Source organism: Ostrinia nubilalis, chromosome 26, assembly GCF_963855985.1.
Source record: "Ostrinia nubilalis chromosome 26, ilOstNubi1.1, whole genome shotgun sequence".
Taxonomy (NCBI): Eukaryota; Metazoa; Arthropoda; class Insecta; order Lepidoptera; family Crambidae; genus Ostrinia; species Ostrinia nubilalis.
In genome coordinates this window covers 9,003,202-9,020,795 of record NC_087113.1, presented here as the reverse complement: position 1 = coordinate 9,020,795, position 17,594 = coordinate 9,003,202, and the positions used below count along the sequence as shown (strand labels likewise).

The following is a 17,594-nucleotide window of genomic DNA, read 5'->3' as shown; positions in this document are numbered from 1 at the left end:
CGTACTTTTCGATGCATATTTAAGCCAAATGCAAGATGCTTCTAAACAAAAGTACTTTAAATATTTGGTGTATTAATAATATTAGTTTGAGACATTGAAAAAAAAATCCATTTTATGAAATCTAAAAGTTGCAAAAAGTGCCATCTATATTAGTAAAATAAAACTAGTTGTAAAGCTGAACGCCGCAAAAAGTGCTTCAAAGCGCTATCTCTTGGCTTTTGCCCAAACTAAGTTTTCATTCGTAATCTAACGAAAAAAAGTTCCGCTCTCTAAAATGGCACGAGGCAGAGGTCGTTATTAAGTATCGCGTCGATGACATTTTCGTTCGGTTTTCCGATGACTAACTCGAATATTTTTCTTCCTTCTTTGTCTTGCCACAGTAATTTGCCTAAGAAGGATAGAGAAAACCGCGATCTACTAGAAGCTGCGAATGACAGATACAGAAACGTCGCGAAGCGAAGAAGAAAGAACTTGCTTCCATTGCATTTGATAAAAAGTGTAAACATTAGTGCATTTATCGTTGCAATAAGAAATTAATGGCATAAAATAGTGAGTGATAGTGCTATAAACATGGATATCATATCGTCAGGGGATTTTAATCTCATCAATCTTCCTGTGGTGGTGTTAGAAAAAATATTTTCATACCTTACGTATGATGATATCGCAAAGAATAGATTGGTAAGTTAAATTACTTTAATTAAAGACATGATCGCATTAAATGCTAATTAGTGTATTACAAAAGTAATGTGCATTTGAAAGAATCACGTAAGTAATTTAATTGTAAGACCCTGTTCAAACTAGCAATTCAAAGTGTTTTAATTCGTTTTGTTCTTCACTGTTCTGTTACCTATTTTATTTATAGCATTACTGATTAATCGGAAAATTACTCTACCGGAGCTATTATTGATATGTGTCTGCAAATGTAGTAGGCACTTAAACAGCTACCTATCTTTCTTACAAGATTTTGGCACAGAAGTGTTAGCATATAAAATATGTACTATGAAATTGGTAGTTATCTTACATCATATTTATTAAATTGAATGCTATGCAAAACTGCATTTTAATAATATTCGGTCAGAGGGTATCTCTTCCAGTTAACATTGAACTGAATTCAGACTAGAGTCTAGCTAGATGATGCACAATTCATTGTTGATTTGTTCGATGATGATGATGATGATCAATTACATTTGAAATATTATCATAAAATAATATATTTGGGTAAGTAATTATGATTTTTCTAGTTTAAATCATACCTTCAATGCATCAGTTCTAAGGCATGTCTAAGGCATGCTAATAAATTGATTATTTTTTGATTGCCAGGAATCTAGATCTATACCAATATTATAAATGCGAAAGTAACTCTGTCTGTCTGTCTTGCTTTCACACCTAAACCACTGGACCCATTTTGAAGAAATTTGGCATAGAGATAGTTTTAGTCCCAGGAAAGGCCAGTATAGTTTTTATCCCAGTTTTTGAAACAGGGACGCTTGCGATAAAGTTTTTCTGTGACAGACAAAATTCCACACGGGCAAAACCACTGGCGGAAAGCTAGTGTAATATAAACTATTGTTAGAGCAGGGTTATCAATTTTTTTTTGCCAAGGAACCCTAATTGATTATACTTTTCCTAGCGGAACCCCCATACTACTCCGCCCGCACGCCCTGCCCCTCCCTTGTGCGTAAACAAGTCGGTGCGAGCGAACAACATTGGTCACGAAACGTGGGATAATATTTTTTACGGAACCCTTGCGGCCTTTCCACGGAACCCCAGGGTTCCGCGGACCACCATTCGGGAACCGCTGTGTTAGAGGCTCATAGATGGTTTTCACATTTAATTTCGACTTTTTGTCAAATGACTGTTTTTAAATCCATACCAGTTACATGCCAAAAGTAACTGCTGTCTGTAGTGTCCGTCTACTCATAAAGTAACATTATCACACTTAAACTGCTTTTTGATTTAGATCTGTCTACTCTACTGATATCAATCATTTCACTCTTAAACTGCTAAACTAATAAAAATTAAATTTTCCAGGTATCGCAGACCTTCAACGAGATGGGCATGCGGTTACTAAACCGTGGCTTCGTGCTCATCGAGCGACGTCATGCGCTCGCGCTCAAGGCGGTGAAAGCACAACTGCCTCGCAGGGAGTCCGAACGCAGGTACAGTAGTCACTCAGACTCTACACTCAAGTCACTCAGGATCTGCTAAACTAGTCACTCAGATTCTACTGGTCACTAAGGCCCAGAACTGACGGTGAAACGCAACTGCAACGAAACTGCAACTGCTAGTTACTTTTGAGTTGCATCTAAGTTTCTGCCATAGCGTCCGTTGAGAGACCACACATGACGCGACCAGTTCGAAACTTTCAGTTTCAGTTTCATTCATAAGAATCATCAGAAAGTTGCAGTTTCGTTGCAGTTGCATTTCACCATCTGTTCTGGGCTTAAGACTTCGATGCCCGTTTTCACCATCAATCCCAAATTTTTAAGTGACCCCTATGAAAACAAAATTCCTTAAAAATTAGGGATTGATGGTGAAAACGGGCACTAGACACTCATGGTCTACTAGTCACTCAGAATTCACTAGTCACTAAGATCACTAGTTACTACTCTTCTAGTCATATAGACTGAGGCTTCGTGCTCATCGAGCGACGTCATGCGCTCGCCCTCAAGGCTGTGAAAGCACAACTGCCTCGCAGAGAGTCCGAACGCAGGTACAGTAAAGCCCGGTCTGTGAGCACGTAGAATTTTGTCCAATGACCCCAAGCTACCCATCCTTATCGCTCGCGTATAATTATATTGCTGTCGCGACTGTGCGACGGGCGCCCGCAGTGAGTGTGCGAGCGTGACAGCAATATAGTTACGCGCGAGCGATAAGGATGGGTAGCTTGGGGTCATTGGGACAAAATTCTACGTGCTCACGGACCAGGCTTTAGTCCCTAAAACTTCTAGACACTCATGCTCTTCTAGTCACTCAGTCTTCACTAGTCACTAAGTAAGACCACTTAGTTACTATACTCTTCTATAATTAAACTTTCGCGTTCCATTTCAAGTAAAATAAAAAGATACGGGTCTTAACGCGACGTTTATTGATGAAATTCATAAATTCATAAAACACATAGACTGAGGGTTTGCTCATCGAGCGGCGTCATGCGCTCGCGCTCAAGGCGGTGAAAGCACAACTGCCTCGTAGGGAGTCAGAGCGCAGGTACCTCACTCATACACTCATTTATGCATCAGACATTAAAGCCTTGGGCAGACCAAACGCGGGGCAGTAGCAGCGCAGTTTGAATGCGGGCCCGCGCAAGTTGTAATACAAGAAACTCTTTGAAGTGTGTCACACCAAATTTGAACACGGGCCCGCTCCAACCGCGCCGCAATGCAACTGCCGAATTACAAACGAGGCGGCGCGGGAGCGGGACAGAAGCGGCGCGAGCGCGGGCCCGCGCTGTTGTATTACTATGGCGGCCATATTAGCATGACACACCGGACGCAGGGCGGTAGCAGTGGGTGCCTTTTATGCAGCGTTATACAACAAAAAGAAGAAAAAAAAAATTCAATAAATTAATCAATTTAAAATAAAATTAGAATTAAATAATAACGAAATACATCTTCTATGTAAATAAAAATGAATTGATGTTCGTTAGTCTGATTAAAACTCGAGAACGGCTGGGCCGATTGAGTTGATTTTGGTTTTAAAATGTTTGTCGTAGTCCAGGGTAGGTCTAAACGGCGAGCAAATACGCGCGCGATATTGTTTTTCTGTGACAGACAAAATTCCACGCGGGCGGAAAGCTAGTAATTAATAAAATTAAAACATAACAATGCCGTTTCAGATACCACCCGCTAGCCCGGCACAGCGACATTCTGACTTCCTTAGAAACTCGCATATCGATGCTCAACATGACATACACAAAGTTCATAGACAACGGCATCTGCTGCTTCATACCGGGCAAGGTGAGATATATTTTAATGTTATCTGGTATAGTCTGGTCCGTGAGCACGTAGAATTTTGTCCAATGACCCCAAGCTGCCCATCCTTATCGCTCGCGCGTAATTATGTTGCTGTCGCGCTCGCACACTCACTGCGGGCGCCCGTCGCACAGTCGCGTAGCTTGGGGTCATTGGACAAAATTATACGTGCTCCCGGACCAGACTATAGTTTGTTACCAGAGATAATTAAAGTTATAAGTGGATTTTGACTTGCATAGATTGTTTTTGAGAGAGTGGAATAGTTTGTGTTTGAAAGATATTGTAAATTTAGTGTGGGATTGTGAAACGGAACGCAAGGGAGTGAGTGAAAGATGTGATTGGGACAAGGCAGAACAGAAGACGGTTGAATCAGGGTTTCCGCGTATGAAAAATCCGCCAGATGGCAATACGTAGACGCGAGGTCCAAATGCTGCATGATTGGTTATTTTTGACATGACATTGACAGATGTGTCAAAATCCACCAATCACGCAGCAGTCAGACCCCACATCCACGTCCCGCCATCTAGCGGATCTTTCGTACACGAAAACCCTCATTGACGGAGCGATTCCTTTTCTTGTGGTTTTATCCCGGAAAAATACAAATAAAGCTGGAGAAATACACACTGCTTTTCAATGAGGGCTATCGTTTTTATACTTAACAGTTGGCTTGGCACCCCTGGCGATTGACAGGACCTTACTCTACAGTGGCGCCATCTTGATGAGTGCAAATGCGATAGTCCTCCTACCACTTTAGCGCTCACCAGTTGGTGCCACTGTCTTCGCTACTAGCAAGTGACAGGACCTTACTCTACAGTGGCGCTAACTGGTGAGCGCTAAAACGATAGCCCTCATTCCTACAGCTTGGGGGCACTAAATGACCTGATATTATTTAAACAATTCCCAGGTGATAGACGAAATGCGCCGCGTTCTCTCCATAGTGGAAACGACCAAAACGCCGCCGCGAGCGCACGAAGTATTGCAAGAGTTGCGCGACATATCCAGCATGGCCATAGAGCATTTCGATGACAAGATATCGCCAGCCTTTAGGAAAATGCTGCAGGAATCAGTACCGCAACCAGTGGCCAAGCCTTCGCATTGTAAGTTGAACTTTAATATAAGGTAAAGTCCGGTCGCCGAACAGATAGAATTTCGTTCAATGACCCCAGGCTACCCATCCTTATCGCTCGCGCGTAATTATATTGCTGTCGCGACTGTGCGACTGGCGGCAGTAGTGAGTGTGCGAGCGCGATGGCCTTATACAGAAGCTCAAAGTTGCACAGCGTGCTATGGAGAGGGCTATGCTCGGTGTTTCTTTACGAGATCGAATCAGAAATGAGGAGATCTGTAAACGAACTAAAGTCGCTGACATAGCCCGACGGATTAGCAAGCTGAAGTGGCAATGGGCAGGGCACATAGTACGCAGAACTGACGGCCGATGGGGCAGCAAGGTTCTGGAGTGGAGGCCGCGTACCGGAAAACCCAGCATGGGAGCCACCCACAAGGTGGACCGACGACATCATAAAGGTAGCAGGAAGGCGCTGGATGCAGGCCGGTACCAACCGGGCAGGATGGAAAGCATTGGGGGAGGCCTATGTTCAGCAGTGGACATCGCAACCAGTGGCGAATCCTTCGCATTGTAAGTTGGACTTTAATAGAAAGCGCTATGGTTCAGGATGACGGCAAATTATTTAGCTTCGTCCAGCATTGGGCTATTCCCACATTGCGTTCCGACATACACACGGACAGACACACTCATTAATTTTGCACTTACCTCAAATTCTATTTAATTGGGTATTTGCCAGCGCTCCGCAATAATTCTAAAGCACTACTGTTTTTAAAATGGGCACTTAAGATTAAAGAGAAGAAGAAGAATTAAGATTTATGGTTGAATTGTAATTGAAAAAGTAGTTTAATTGAGTTGACAAAATAGTGACTTCACCGGCTTGTATTTTCATACAAAATCTATGGGAGAGTCTCGTTTTGACTGTTTTAAAAAGTACGTAGGGATGTTTCGTGGGTAAAAAAGCAAGAGTCTTAATTAGTCCGTCAGTTAGCTTATCAAAAACTACTCAACACTTATTTTTCACTTTTTAAAACTAATGAAAATGTAAAGAGATTAAGCGTACCAAAGTTCTAAAGAAAAGGCCCGTGACGTCAGTGAGTGCGTAAAACTTTGTGACGTCGCGCGGAACTTCAACGCACTATAACTTTGTAATTATTTGTTTGATTGACAATTAAAAATATACGTGTCCAATAGTTTTTATATTAAAATTGACGGACTAAAAAATTTTTTAGGAAACTAGCCTATTGGTGGTACATTTTATTTCCCAGCAGCAGTGTTGGGTCCGCTGGTGCTCCGCAATGAAATCATAGCGCTGCGCAAGCGATCCGTCCTCAACGCAAAGCTGTCTCTCTACCTCGCGGCACACTACAACAAGGTGTTTAAGAAGGTAAAGTAAAGTAAAGTAAAGTAAAGTAAAGTAAAGTAAAGTAAAGTAAAGTAAAGTAAAGTAAAGTAAAGTAAAGTAAAGTAAAGTAAAGTAAAGTAAAGTAAAGTAAAGTAAAGTAAAGTAAAGTAAAGTAAAGTAAAGTAAAGTAAAGTAAAGTAAAGTAAAGTAAAGTAAAGTAAAGTAAAGTAAAGTAAAGTAAAGTAAAGTAAAGTAAAGTAAAGTAAAGTAAAGTAAAGTAAAGTAAAGTAAAGTAAAGTAAAGTAAAGTAAAGTAAAGTAAAGTAAAGTAAAGTAAAGTAAAGTAAAGTAAAGTAAAGTAAAGTAAAGTAAAGTAAAGTAAAGTAAAGTAAAGTAAAGTAAAGTAAAGTAAAGTAAAGTAAAGTAAAGTAAAGTAAAGTAAAGTAAAGTAAAGTAAAGTAAAGTAAAGTAAAGTAAAGTAAAGTAAAGTAAAGTAAAGTAAAGTAAAGTAAAGTAAAGTAAAGTAAAGTAAAGTAAAGTAAAGTAAAGTAAAGTAAAGTAAAGTAAAGTAAAGTAAAGTAAAGTAAAGTAAAGTAAAGTAAAGTAAAGTAAAGTAATGTTTATTTCTCACCAACATAACAGGTAATATTATGATAACAAACAATCAGTGAAAACAAAGTAAGAATATTGGTGGGTTGATACCTGAACTAGGAAGATTCCTGTGTCTCAGGTTACCAACCCTCCACCGCATACAATGGTCTATGTTATAAATAAATAGATTATATTAACATTTAAGAAAATAACAATTAAAAAAGTATGAGAATTTTTAAGGTAGAAAAAAACAAAATTTCGACACATTATTAAAAGTACCTATTAAAAATATTATGCGGGTAGTATGCAAAAACTTACACATGTATGGCAGCAGCTACTTCGCCCGGGTAAAAAAGTATTGCTTGTGGTATGTCCGTTCCAGCCATAGAGACATAGAAGGTGTCCCAAAAACAATGACCTTATAACTGTCGATAGGCCTCCTCAAGTACTCTATAATATCAAAATTTTGACCTCAGTAAAAATATCTAGATTTAAAGATTTTTATTTTTAGGAAATTGCCATCTGTTATTAGTTTTTCTCATGAAATTCAACAAACTACTTTCAAAGTATTTAAAAAATAAATAAAAAAGAACAAAAGGAAATTTTAATGCGCAATCTCGCATCGCAATCGCAGGTAAAAATTTTCTAAAAATACAAAGAAACTTAAAAATCTCGAAAACCGTGATATTTTTACCTGGTCAAATTTTTTTATTAGATAGTCCATAGTGAGTGAGGCTTATCGATAGTTACAAGGCTATCCATTGTTTTTGGGACACCCTGTATAGAGAGATGCCAGCCAACTAATACGCTGAGTTCGAATCTCAGTGTCGCATTATAAATTCACACACACAAAGATCAGAATAAGTGCTCATTATCCACTGCGGTATCAGTACTCAACGTTCGAATAATCTTTAGTACTACGCAAGCAATGTAAACTGTTTGCATTGCATTATGACGTCGCTGCTATCATTGCTGTCCTTAAAAATACCCCTAAAAATTTTAGACCCCTAAAAATCCCATCTCACTTATTTACCCCCTAAATCTAGGGGAAAACTACTCAAAAGACCTTTCTCCAGATGATATGGGCCCCCCTTGATCTTTAAGTGCCCGGGGCCCCTAATAGGTTAAAGACGGCCCTGCTTATTGTATGGTTTGTGTTTGCAGATGGAGGAATACAAGAAAGTAGCGGTGAGGCAGCGCAAGGTCATCAGGTATCTCACGAGGAAGAGCCGGGACCACGAGGGGGCCATCGGTAAGGAACCCCTACACTTATACAGGCGACATATCAAGCTCACACTGGGGAATCATACGTTTTGTATGGTAACCGTTTAAACCAGATTGGTTGTCGTGACCCGTCAGAACTGAATTAGTTTCAAGCATTTAGTATACGACACAGTCATCAGAATCATCATCAGTATGGCTAGCACGAAAAACTTTCGAGTTCGAATCGTTTGCGTATGCGAATCGCCATCAAAAGATTTAGTACGAAAACTACAACAGCGCCCTTGTGAACGTGTCGTAAAGTGAACTTAGTATGAGGGATGGTTGCACGAAACTTATTTTGAGAATCAAAATTGACACGTTATCGTTTAATTCAAAGGATGAATATCGAATTTTGTCGAATACGCAAACGATTCGAAGACGAAAGTTGTTCATGCTAGAGGTACATACACATCCTAGACTGCATCTCACTTAACACCCAGGTGCGATTGCGGTCAAATACCTGCCTTGTCATGCATAAAAAAAAGAAGAACAGATGCTTAAAAAAACTGCCCTCTGGGTTGTCTGAGAAAGATTGCCTCCTAAAGTCCGTCGCCGAGCAGATTGAATTTCGTCCAATGACCCCAAGCTACCATCCTTGTCGCTCGCACGTAATTATATTGCTGTCGCGCTCGCACACTCACTGCGGCCTCCCGTCGCACAGTCGCGACAGCACTAAAATTATGTGCGAGTGATAAGGATATAGCTTGGGGTCATTGGACGAAATTCTATCTGCTGGGCGACCGCAATTTAGCGATCATATCAATGACCGTTAAAATTGTGCCGTTTCGATTTCGTATTTCTTTTATGTGGCTACGTTAATGTCCAAATTGCATTATTTAATTTTGTGGAAGTAAACACAGTGTATTTGTTTCAGCTGAGCTAAAAAAGCGGATTGAAGAATGTGATATAAAGTACAGTGAGCTCACTCATACGAATCAAGCAGTGGGAGGGAAAGCTATCGCTGGTAAGTTAATTCATCATCATAATCATCACCAGGTTATTTAATCTCTCATTCATCATCATCATCTTCATAATTTCAGCTACAGGACGTCCACTGCTAAACATAGGCCTCTCCCAATGATTCCAAATTGGTCGCTTAACTCTCTCTTTACCCAGATTTGTCCTAAACCATGATGTAAAATATCCAAGAGTAATAATGTTTATTTATTATATTTAAAAAAGTTCCATCATCATCATCAACAGCCCTTTACAGTCCACTGCTGGACTATGAGCCTCCTCCACTATAGTGGAGGGTTTTGCCATAATCCCCACGCTTGGCAGGCGGGTTGGAGATCGCAGTTTGAAAGATTGATTTTTTATGTATAACAAGGCAGGTATTTGACCACAATCGCACCTGATGTTAAATGGGATGCAGTCTAGGATGGTACATATCTGCCCTGTAAGTGCCTATTCACTCTCGCCTTGAAAAGGCCCAGGTTATAGTCTTCGGGAAAGACAGCAGCAGGCAACGAATTCCAGTCCCTAGCTGTTCGCATTATAAAAGAGTCATCGAAACGCTTAGTGCGAGCTGGTGGAATGTCAACAATATAGATGTTTTTCAGAGAGCGCTGCTGCCCGTTCTCTATGATATGTAGTCCCTAAGTCGCCTCTTACGACACCCGCGGGAAGAGTAAGGGTTGGTGACAAATGTATTCTACTCTGCCGTCACCACACGGCAAAAAGTTTACTGTTACCTTTTATCTTATCTATTTATTGTTTAAAATGTTATGTAACTATAATATTGCCATTGTCATTTACAGGCACATCGGCAGACGTCGCATCAACATCGGCGCAGCCGCTGCGGCACTTCGGCAGCCAGATCAAGCTGGACCTCTCCGTCCTGCCCATCGGGACTTCCAAACGGAGTCAGGCCAAAAGTAAGTATGATTCTTCTTCTTGTCTTGTCAACAACAAACCTACATAGTGTCAGCCCAAAACTTCATAAGAGTGGCGTTGTCAGTAGCCTTCATTAAATCTTCCTGCGTGCAGTCGTTTAGGCACTCAGGGCACGACATAATGTGCTTCGTCGACTGGGGAACAAAACCACACTTGCACTCCAAGTTTCAGCCATCCAAGAATCCCTACTTGAACAGATTGTCCTTACTACGGCCGACCTGCGTCCGAAGTCTATTTAAAGTATGATAATAAACTCACAGGAGATAGTAGGCACAGTAGATAAATCAAACAGTACGGAAGCTTCATACAAACGCTCGAAATCAGACTCACGCACACAGACGCACGCTTTACACGAGCTCTAAGCGAACCTCGCAGTCCATCCGTCGCGGGTGTCGCGCGCGTTGTGTTTTTAATAATAATTTTATTGCATGCACTGTCCGCTGTATTTTTAAAAAACATGCCACGAGTGTATTGCGTAGTATATGGCTGCTTGAACTCGGCATCTTCAAAACCAGAACTTTCATTTTTTAAACTTCGTAATAATTCTGAATTGTAAAAATGATTAAATATTAGGTACTTTTTAAATAAAGTGCTTACATATAATTTTGCAAAAGTTCTTTTTAAATTACGTAATTACGCTTTTTAACAATTTATGTGTTCTATTTGATAAAGTAATTTGTTCCGCGCGCTTTTGTACTAAGTGATGAACTGTATTTAAAATGAGGCAATAGCTATGTGAAAGTAAGTATCCGGTATTTTATTTATGAGAATAGAATATCTTCTACCGGCCTCTAATAGTACTTAATCAATTTATTCGATTATGTATTCGATCATTATAGAACCTAATTAACGTTTTATTTTTTTGTTAACTACTTAGTCAATGAATTTATTCCATTAGGTATTTGATAATTAAAAAACCTAAATAAACGTTTTAATAAATAAGTAAGTCAGAACCTTATTAATTTTATAAAGATTAAGAGTGCCAACCCTAACACTCAGTTGAAGTGTAGGTATTTAACTCGCCGAAAGGGCTAAGTTTCCGTACTGCTTTAGCTCATTTATCTACTGTGTAGTAGGTAGCTATTTTTATATTGAACGTTCAGATTTTTGACATTTATACTAATCATCATCATCATCTCAGCCATAGGTCGTCCACTGCTGAGCATAGGCCTCCCCCAATGACTTCCACATCGCACGGTTGGTAGCGGCCTGCATCCAGCGCCTTCCTGCTACCTTTATGAGGTCGTCGGTCCACCTTATGGGTGGACGTCTCACGCTGCATTTTGCGATACGTGGCCTCCACTCGGCTCAGCTGTTTAAACCACATAAATTCATAAAAAAAAAATCATTAAGTCAATATTGAAAATAAGTTGCTTCGTAGCGATTCAAACATCAAAAGGAAACCTCTCATTAATAAAACATAAAATCTATCCATCTAGTAATTTGTATTTACGAATTATTCCTTACAAAAATCTATGTCATAAATAAATGTTGCCATATTACAAAAATATCTTCCATTCCAGTGTTGCCAAACATCAAACCGCGTAAGCCTCTCATCAAACTGCCGAGCCTATCCGAAGAGGATTCCGAACCGCCCCCGAAGAAATCCAAAATGGACGACAATCCAGACCCACCAACATCCATTAACAAAAAAAACCAGTGCACAATGGCCAAAATACGGGGCATCACAAAAGAAATACGGAATTTAAGTAACCTCAACATTGAAACGAAGTTGAAACGTCCAGTTAGTTTAACTGCGTTGGATTTGTTTGAGATTGAGTGCAAGAAACAGAAGCTGGATTAGTTTTAAAACCCATTTTCATGTATTAGTCCAGTCAATAAAGCAATATAGATGGAAATCCGTGGAACACAATTTCTGACTTCGGGACTTTATTTAGATTAGTTAGGAGGTGAACATAGCAAAAGTCCCCGCCCTTAGCCCTTGAGCCGGCGGGGAGAGGGGGGGTTAAAGGTGCCACTTTTCGGTTTTTCGCTTAATCCTCGGAAACTGTGCGTCCTAGTGACATGACTACTATGAACCAACTCACGAGATAAACAAAGATAAAGATAAACATCAGCTTCAAATTTCATTAATATACCTCAAACGGTTCTTTAGGCCATCACCTCCTAACTAGTCTAAATAAAGTCCCGAGGTCAGAAATTGTGTTCCACGGATTTCTCTCTACACCGTCGTTAAGGCATTCATTGACTGGACTATATGGCATCGTACACTTTTATGAAAAGTGTGTAACAAAGTCGGTATAAAAAAGGAAATACGGAATTTGAGTAATCTACAGTGAAACGAAAATGAAACACCCATTAAGGCCCAGAACGGACGGTGAAACGCAACTGCAACGAAACTGCAACTGTGATGATTCTGATGAATGAAACTGAAACTGAAAGTTTCAAACTGGTCGCGTCATGTGTGGTCTCTCAACGGACGCGATGGCAGAAACTTAGATGCGACTCAAAAGTAACTAGCAGTTGCAGTTTCGTTGCAGTTGCGTTTCACCGTCTGTTCTGGGCCTATGTTTAACTGCGTTGGATTTGTTTGAAATTGAGTGCAAGAAACAAAAGCTAGTTTTTAAATATCTACTACTGCTTTTACAAATGTATGGCATCATACACTTTTGTGACAAGTCTGGAAGTAATTTCTACTAAAAAATAATAAACTTATTGGTTATTTGTTATTGGTAAATTAATTATAATTGGTTAGTTGACACCAATAATTCCAACAAACAACATAAATGAACATCTGGAATTGTATGGGACTTTGTGTATGGTGATTACTATTACAACAAATAATGGGTAAAATGCCATAAAGTTGAGTTACGATACAGTATCGGGTGGTATTGGATGAGATTGTAATACAGGGTGAAAACGATAAGTGATCTCACTCGATTATTTCTAAACTGTACAAGATATCGAAAAACTGGTTACTGATCCTGAAAGTGCTTCACGAGGTCTTTCAAACGGTTACAGAATAAACGGAATCTATCCGACAATTCAATGTTTCCAGCTTACATAATAAGGTATAAATAGTTTTTCGATATCTTGTATAGTTTAGAAATAATCGAGTGAGATCACTTATCGTTTCCACCCTGTATATCTTGTTTTTATATAAATACTCGTATTTATACACAACCAGGGAAAAATATTGCTTTTATAAATCGTTTGACCCCCAATGTTATAAAAGTTAGTTTGTGATGCAACTTATATTATGCTAAAAAATATAAATACACTCAGCGTTAAATAAATCGCACCTCCCGCGACAAACACTCAAACGTATGCATCCCCACTTCCCACCAATATTGGCACCATTTAAAAGCCTAGTTCTAAACTTCATTTCATTAAAGGAAAGGTTTTTACCTCAAAAATGTGTCTTTAGAAGGATCCAGTGTCTCTTCTTAAAGCGACAGGTAGTTACGCTTGATCCAACTGGGATTAATCGCTATCCATCTGTTAAAGAGGACACGTGAGATAATTATTTGGTTTTATAACCAAAAAAAATGGTCCCAGAGGTGAGGCGCAACATTGGCTTTTTTGAAATCATATTTATAATCGAAATTAAATGTGTTTTTTCTTTAAGTTGATTTATTGGACTTTCAAATAACACCAATATTGATGGAGAACCATGTTTGTGTTAGAATAAAATAAAAGTAAATGTCGCGGGAGGTGCGATTTATTTGATGCCGAGTGTATTTCTTTGTTTCATTAAAACACTGTTTGATGCGTTTTACTGGATTATTTTTATTATAGTTTTTATTGGAGTACATACATTAGTTTTTAATTGTGCTAACACACTCATTAAATGCAATTTGTAATTTATTATATTGGATGGTTTATAATTATAAATACTATTTAGTTAATAATTATCATAAAATACATAGTGTTCTCATAAAAATTCTGAATAAACAGGGAACAGTTTTTTCATAGGTGTAAAATAAAGGGCCTGATAAATGTCCCTGATAATATCTTTTAGGAACTTATCTGTCAGATAAACTACAAGTTTTCCTTGCATACGTCTCTAATATTAAATAGCTTTATTATGTTTATTTTTGGTCCTTAATATAAAGTACTAAGGTTCACAATGTAGTGGCAAGTTGCAAAGAATTAAGTATTTCAAAAAATAATTTATTGGGGAAGGAATATGATAAAAATTAAGTAGATTTCGAGTCTTTCATGTTCCGCCTATAACCGCTATTTTGTAAATTTAAGCTTAGCCAGCAGACCACAGACTTTTTTTTGGCCGATAGTTGGGTCGGGTTTTTTGCAGGGATGTTATGGATATCCGTAACCGTAACCGAAACTTTCGGATATCCGAAATAAAAAAACATCCGTAACCGATTCAAAAGTTTCGGATAAAGGCAGAGTCTAAATCTTAATATTTTTTAATATTTGTTACTTGTCTGGCATACCCTGGCACCATCTAAACAGGCGGGGAGCCTGTTTTAACCTTATCTTGAACATAAAGACTTGACTGCGGGTGTCTATGGGCCACGGTAATCACTTACCATCAGGTGATCCGTCTGCTCGTTTGCCTCCTGTCACATAAAAAAAAAGTGGCTATGTGGGTCGCGCAGCATCTTGCTATTTGAATGTTACATTTAAAAAAAAAATATATCCGTAACCGAAATTATCCGAAAGTTTCGGATAGTCCGAAATGATTTCATAACCGTATCCATAACCGAAACTTCATATCCTTAACATCCCTGGTTTTTTGGTCAGTATGAACATTGTTGTATGGAAGTCCGCATATTACACTAATTTGGTATCGGCCGATTCTTCATACAAATTATAAATCGACCCAATTATCGCCCGACTAAAAGTCTAGTGTGCGGGATATCTAAAACTAAATTGTTTTATTTAAATTAAGGTCATATTATTGAGTGCTTAGGGTAAACGCATTTGCAAAAGATATTGTGACTTGTTTCGTAAGAAATAAGGTTGTAATTTGTAACTGGAAATTAAATTTTAAGGGCGTTTTTAACACGAAATACTCGTACGTACGATATTTGTAATATCTTTTAAGATTAACTGATAAATTATAATTATATGTACGAAATGGTTGTAATTATGCAATAAGTATAAAGGCTCGTTCCAGTTTTGCGGGATGCAGTAATGCAGGATTCGAAAAACTGGGCCCGATTGCGCTAATTTGTAATGTCTCCAATTCAATTGCGTTCCAACTCCAGTCGCATGCGACTAGCGCTCCAATTTCATTCCAGCTAAAGTGCAATTCAATTTCAAGGTAAAGTTCACGCGCTATCAAAGATGAAACAATAGATTTAAGCACTTTCCATTAAAACTAAGAACACCTTATTTTTTTAAACTAAAATTACTAAAACAAAAATCTACAGCAAATGTTTGTGAAGCGTTTGACTTGCGTTTGAGATAAGATAGCTTTCTGACAGCTTTTACGTAAAGGCACAGTTGCGCTCCGTTTACGTTTCAACTTTGTTTTAACTAGCTGTCAAAACGACACCGCGATACGGATTTGCAAAACAGCTGATGTTCGTGCGTAGTCCAGTTGTATTGCAGTTGAAATTTTTTAGCGCAATCGGGGCCCTTGACTTTCATGTTTGACACATTATGTGTGTCTGAAATTTGTTTTTTTTTGCGGGAAACTGTAAACGGGATGTTCGTGTGAATGTTAATGTTAAAACACGTAGTACTAAACGGAATCCACCAAAAAACAGTTCCTGCAAAAAACGGGAACAAGACCTAATTCACAATTTTAGTACGGATTATACTGTGTCAAAGATTAAGCTAAAAATCGTATTGTATGTGTTTACCCTATATTTAACTGTATATCTTATATCTTACTATATTATAGTTATTATATTATATTCGAGTATAAAATGCACTTGACTAAGTATTAGTTATAGTTTTAGATATAAAAGATAAAAAGATTTCGTTCAAATGATGCGATGTGACGCCATATTATATTTTATTTGAATGTAAAAATCGCAATATTTTATTTAATACATTTTTCACCCACTATTCTCATACAGGGAGTTAATTGTCTTCTAAATGTTTTTAACCGAATTCAAAATAGGAGGTTCTCAATTGTATGTTTTAATTATGTTCATCTAAGTTGTCATACCAACATGTAAAATAGACTAAGAAACTGAATAACATCACTTTTACTCGTAAAAATTATGGTTTTATTCACAAATTGGTGGATTTCGGTCTATTAATAAACATAGATATTCTTTATTTTCGTGACAAAAAATAACTATGTCCTTAGGTCCAGTCTATTTGGGATACCAATATCCTATCTTAATTGGATTAATACAGTTTACATTTGGTCTGCTTGCTAGCGACTGCGTAAAAAATTACATGGAATGTATGACAGATTGCACGGCGCCCCTAGTGGATACTTTCAAGAACTAAAATCTTCATAGATTTTTTTGACGCACTCGCTAGCGATGACGTTTATCATTAAACTCATGATTAGGGTCCATTTTTATTATTCGTCTACTTAGATTAAGTCGGATCTTGCGCGTGTTTTGCCCTACACATTCAACAAAATTGTCTAAAAATAAGATTGTTTCACTACACATTTTTGCTTGCATCAACAATGTTTTTGCTTTCCATGCCAGATGGAAAACACGTATGTAGCGAAACAATGTTTAGTGTAGACAATTTTGTTAAATGTTGACATGTTTCGGTTGTGTAGGGCAAAACGTGCTGGAGACCCGGCTTTGGCTTTATTATGAACTTCTACTAAAGCCCGGTCGGGGTCATTGGACGAAATTCTACGTGCTCGGCGAACGGACTATACAAACATCTTTGGGGGTAGATTAAAACAACAAAAAAGATTATGAAACGTTATTTTATTCACAGGTATCTCAAATTCTCGTAAAATATTGCACATTACCCTTACTGTTGGTATAAATACAATACAAACTTACACACTACTGTCACTAGTTTGAACAATTTTGAATCAACAATTTAAATTTTATTGGACTAGCAAAACTCGCCGAAAATATTTATTACATTGAAAATATAAAGTTAGTAAATTAAAACATAGTTACATTCTTAAATTAGGTTTTAGTTAAGTCCGTATTACAAAACAACGCTGAAATCTCGATTCAATCTCAATTGATTCAATAGAATCAGAATTACAATTATTATTAATTTTAACACTAGAGTACACGCGCGGACTACTATAGTAGACCAGGGTAACATTTTACGCTGTAACTTTTTAAAAACTTGCGCCAGAGAGCTGGCATTCCAGGAAAGCCTCGTTTACTAAATTTGTCAGTAAGCCAGTAAAGCTTGGGTCGCTCGAGTCTGCGCACTTTTCCAAAATTGGCCGTCAAAACTGCGGGTCTACTCAAAAGCCCGAAATCACTCGACAAAAAAATTATGAAAGACTTGCAACAAATGGATTTACACCATGTACCAGGCCATAGAAAGTCATGAATACTATGACAGATAAAAAACTAATCATATTTTTT

At 38.2% G+C, this 17,594-nt stretch overlaps 1 protein-coding gene across 1 annotated transcript; it reads left to right on the top strand.

Annotated features, from left to right (window-relative positions):
• Window positions 1-348: 348 nt before the first annotated feature.
• Window positions 349-13,524, top strand: LOC135084567 (F-box only protein 28). Its single transcript, XM_063979331.1, has 9 exons — window positions 349-678; window positions 2,032-2,159; window positions 3,836-3,956; window positions 4,876-5,068; window positions 6,303-6,421; window positions 8,134-8,221; window positions 9,107-9,196; window positions 9,993-10,109; window positions 11,652-13,524. The coding sequence occupies exons 1-9, from the start codon at window positions 571-573 to the stop codon at window positions 11,930-11,932; spliced, it is 1,245 nt and encodes a 414-aa protein (XP_063835401.1). The 5' UTR covers window positions 349-570; the 3' UTR covers window positions 11,933-13,524.
• The last annotated feature ends 4,070 nt before the right edge of the window (window positions 13,525-17,594 follow it).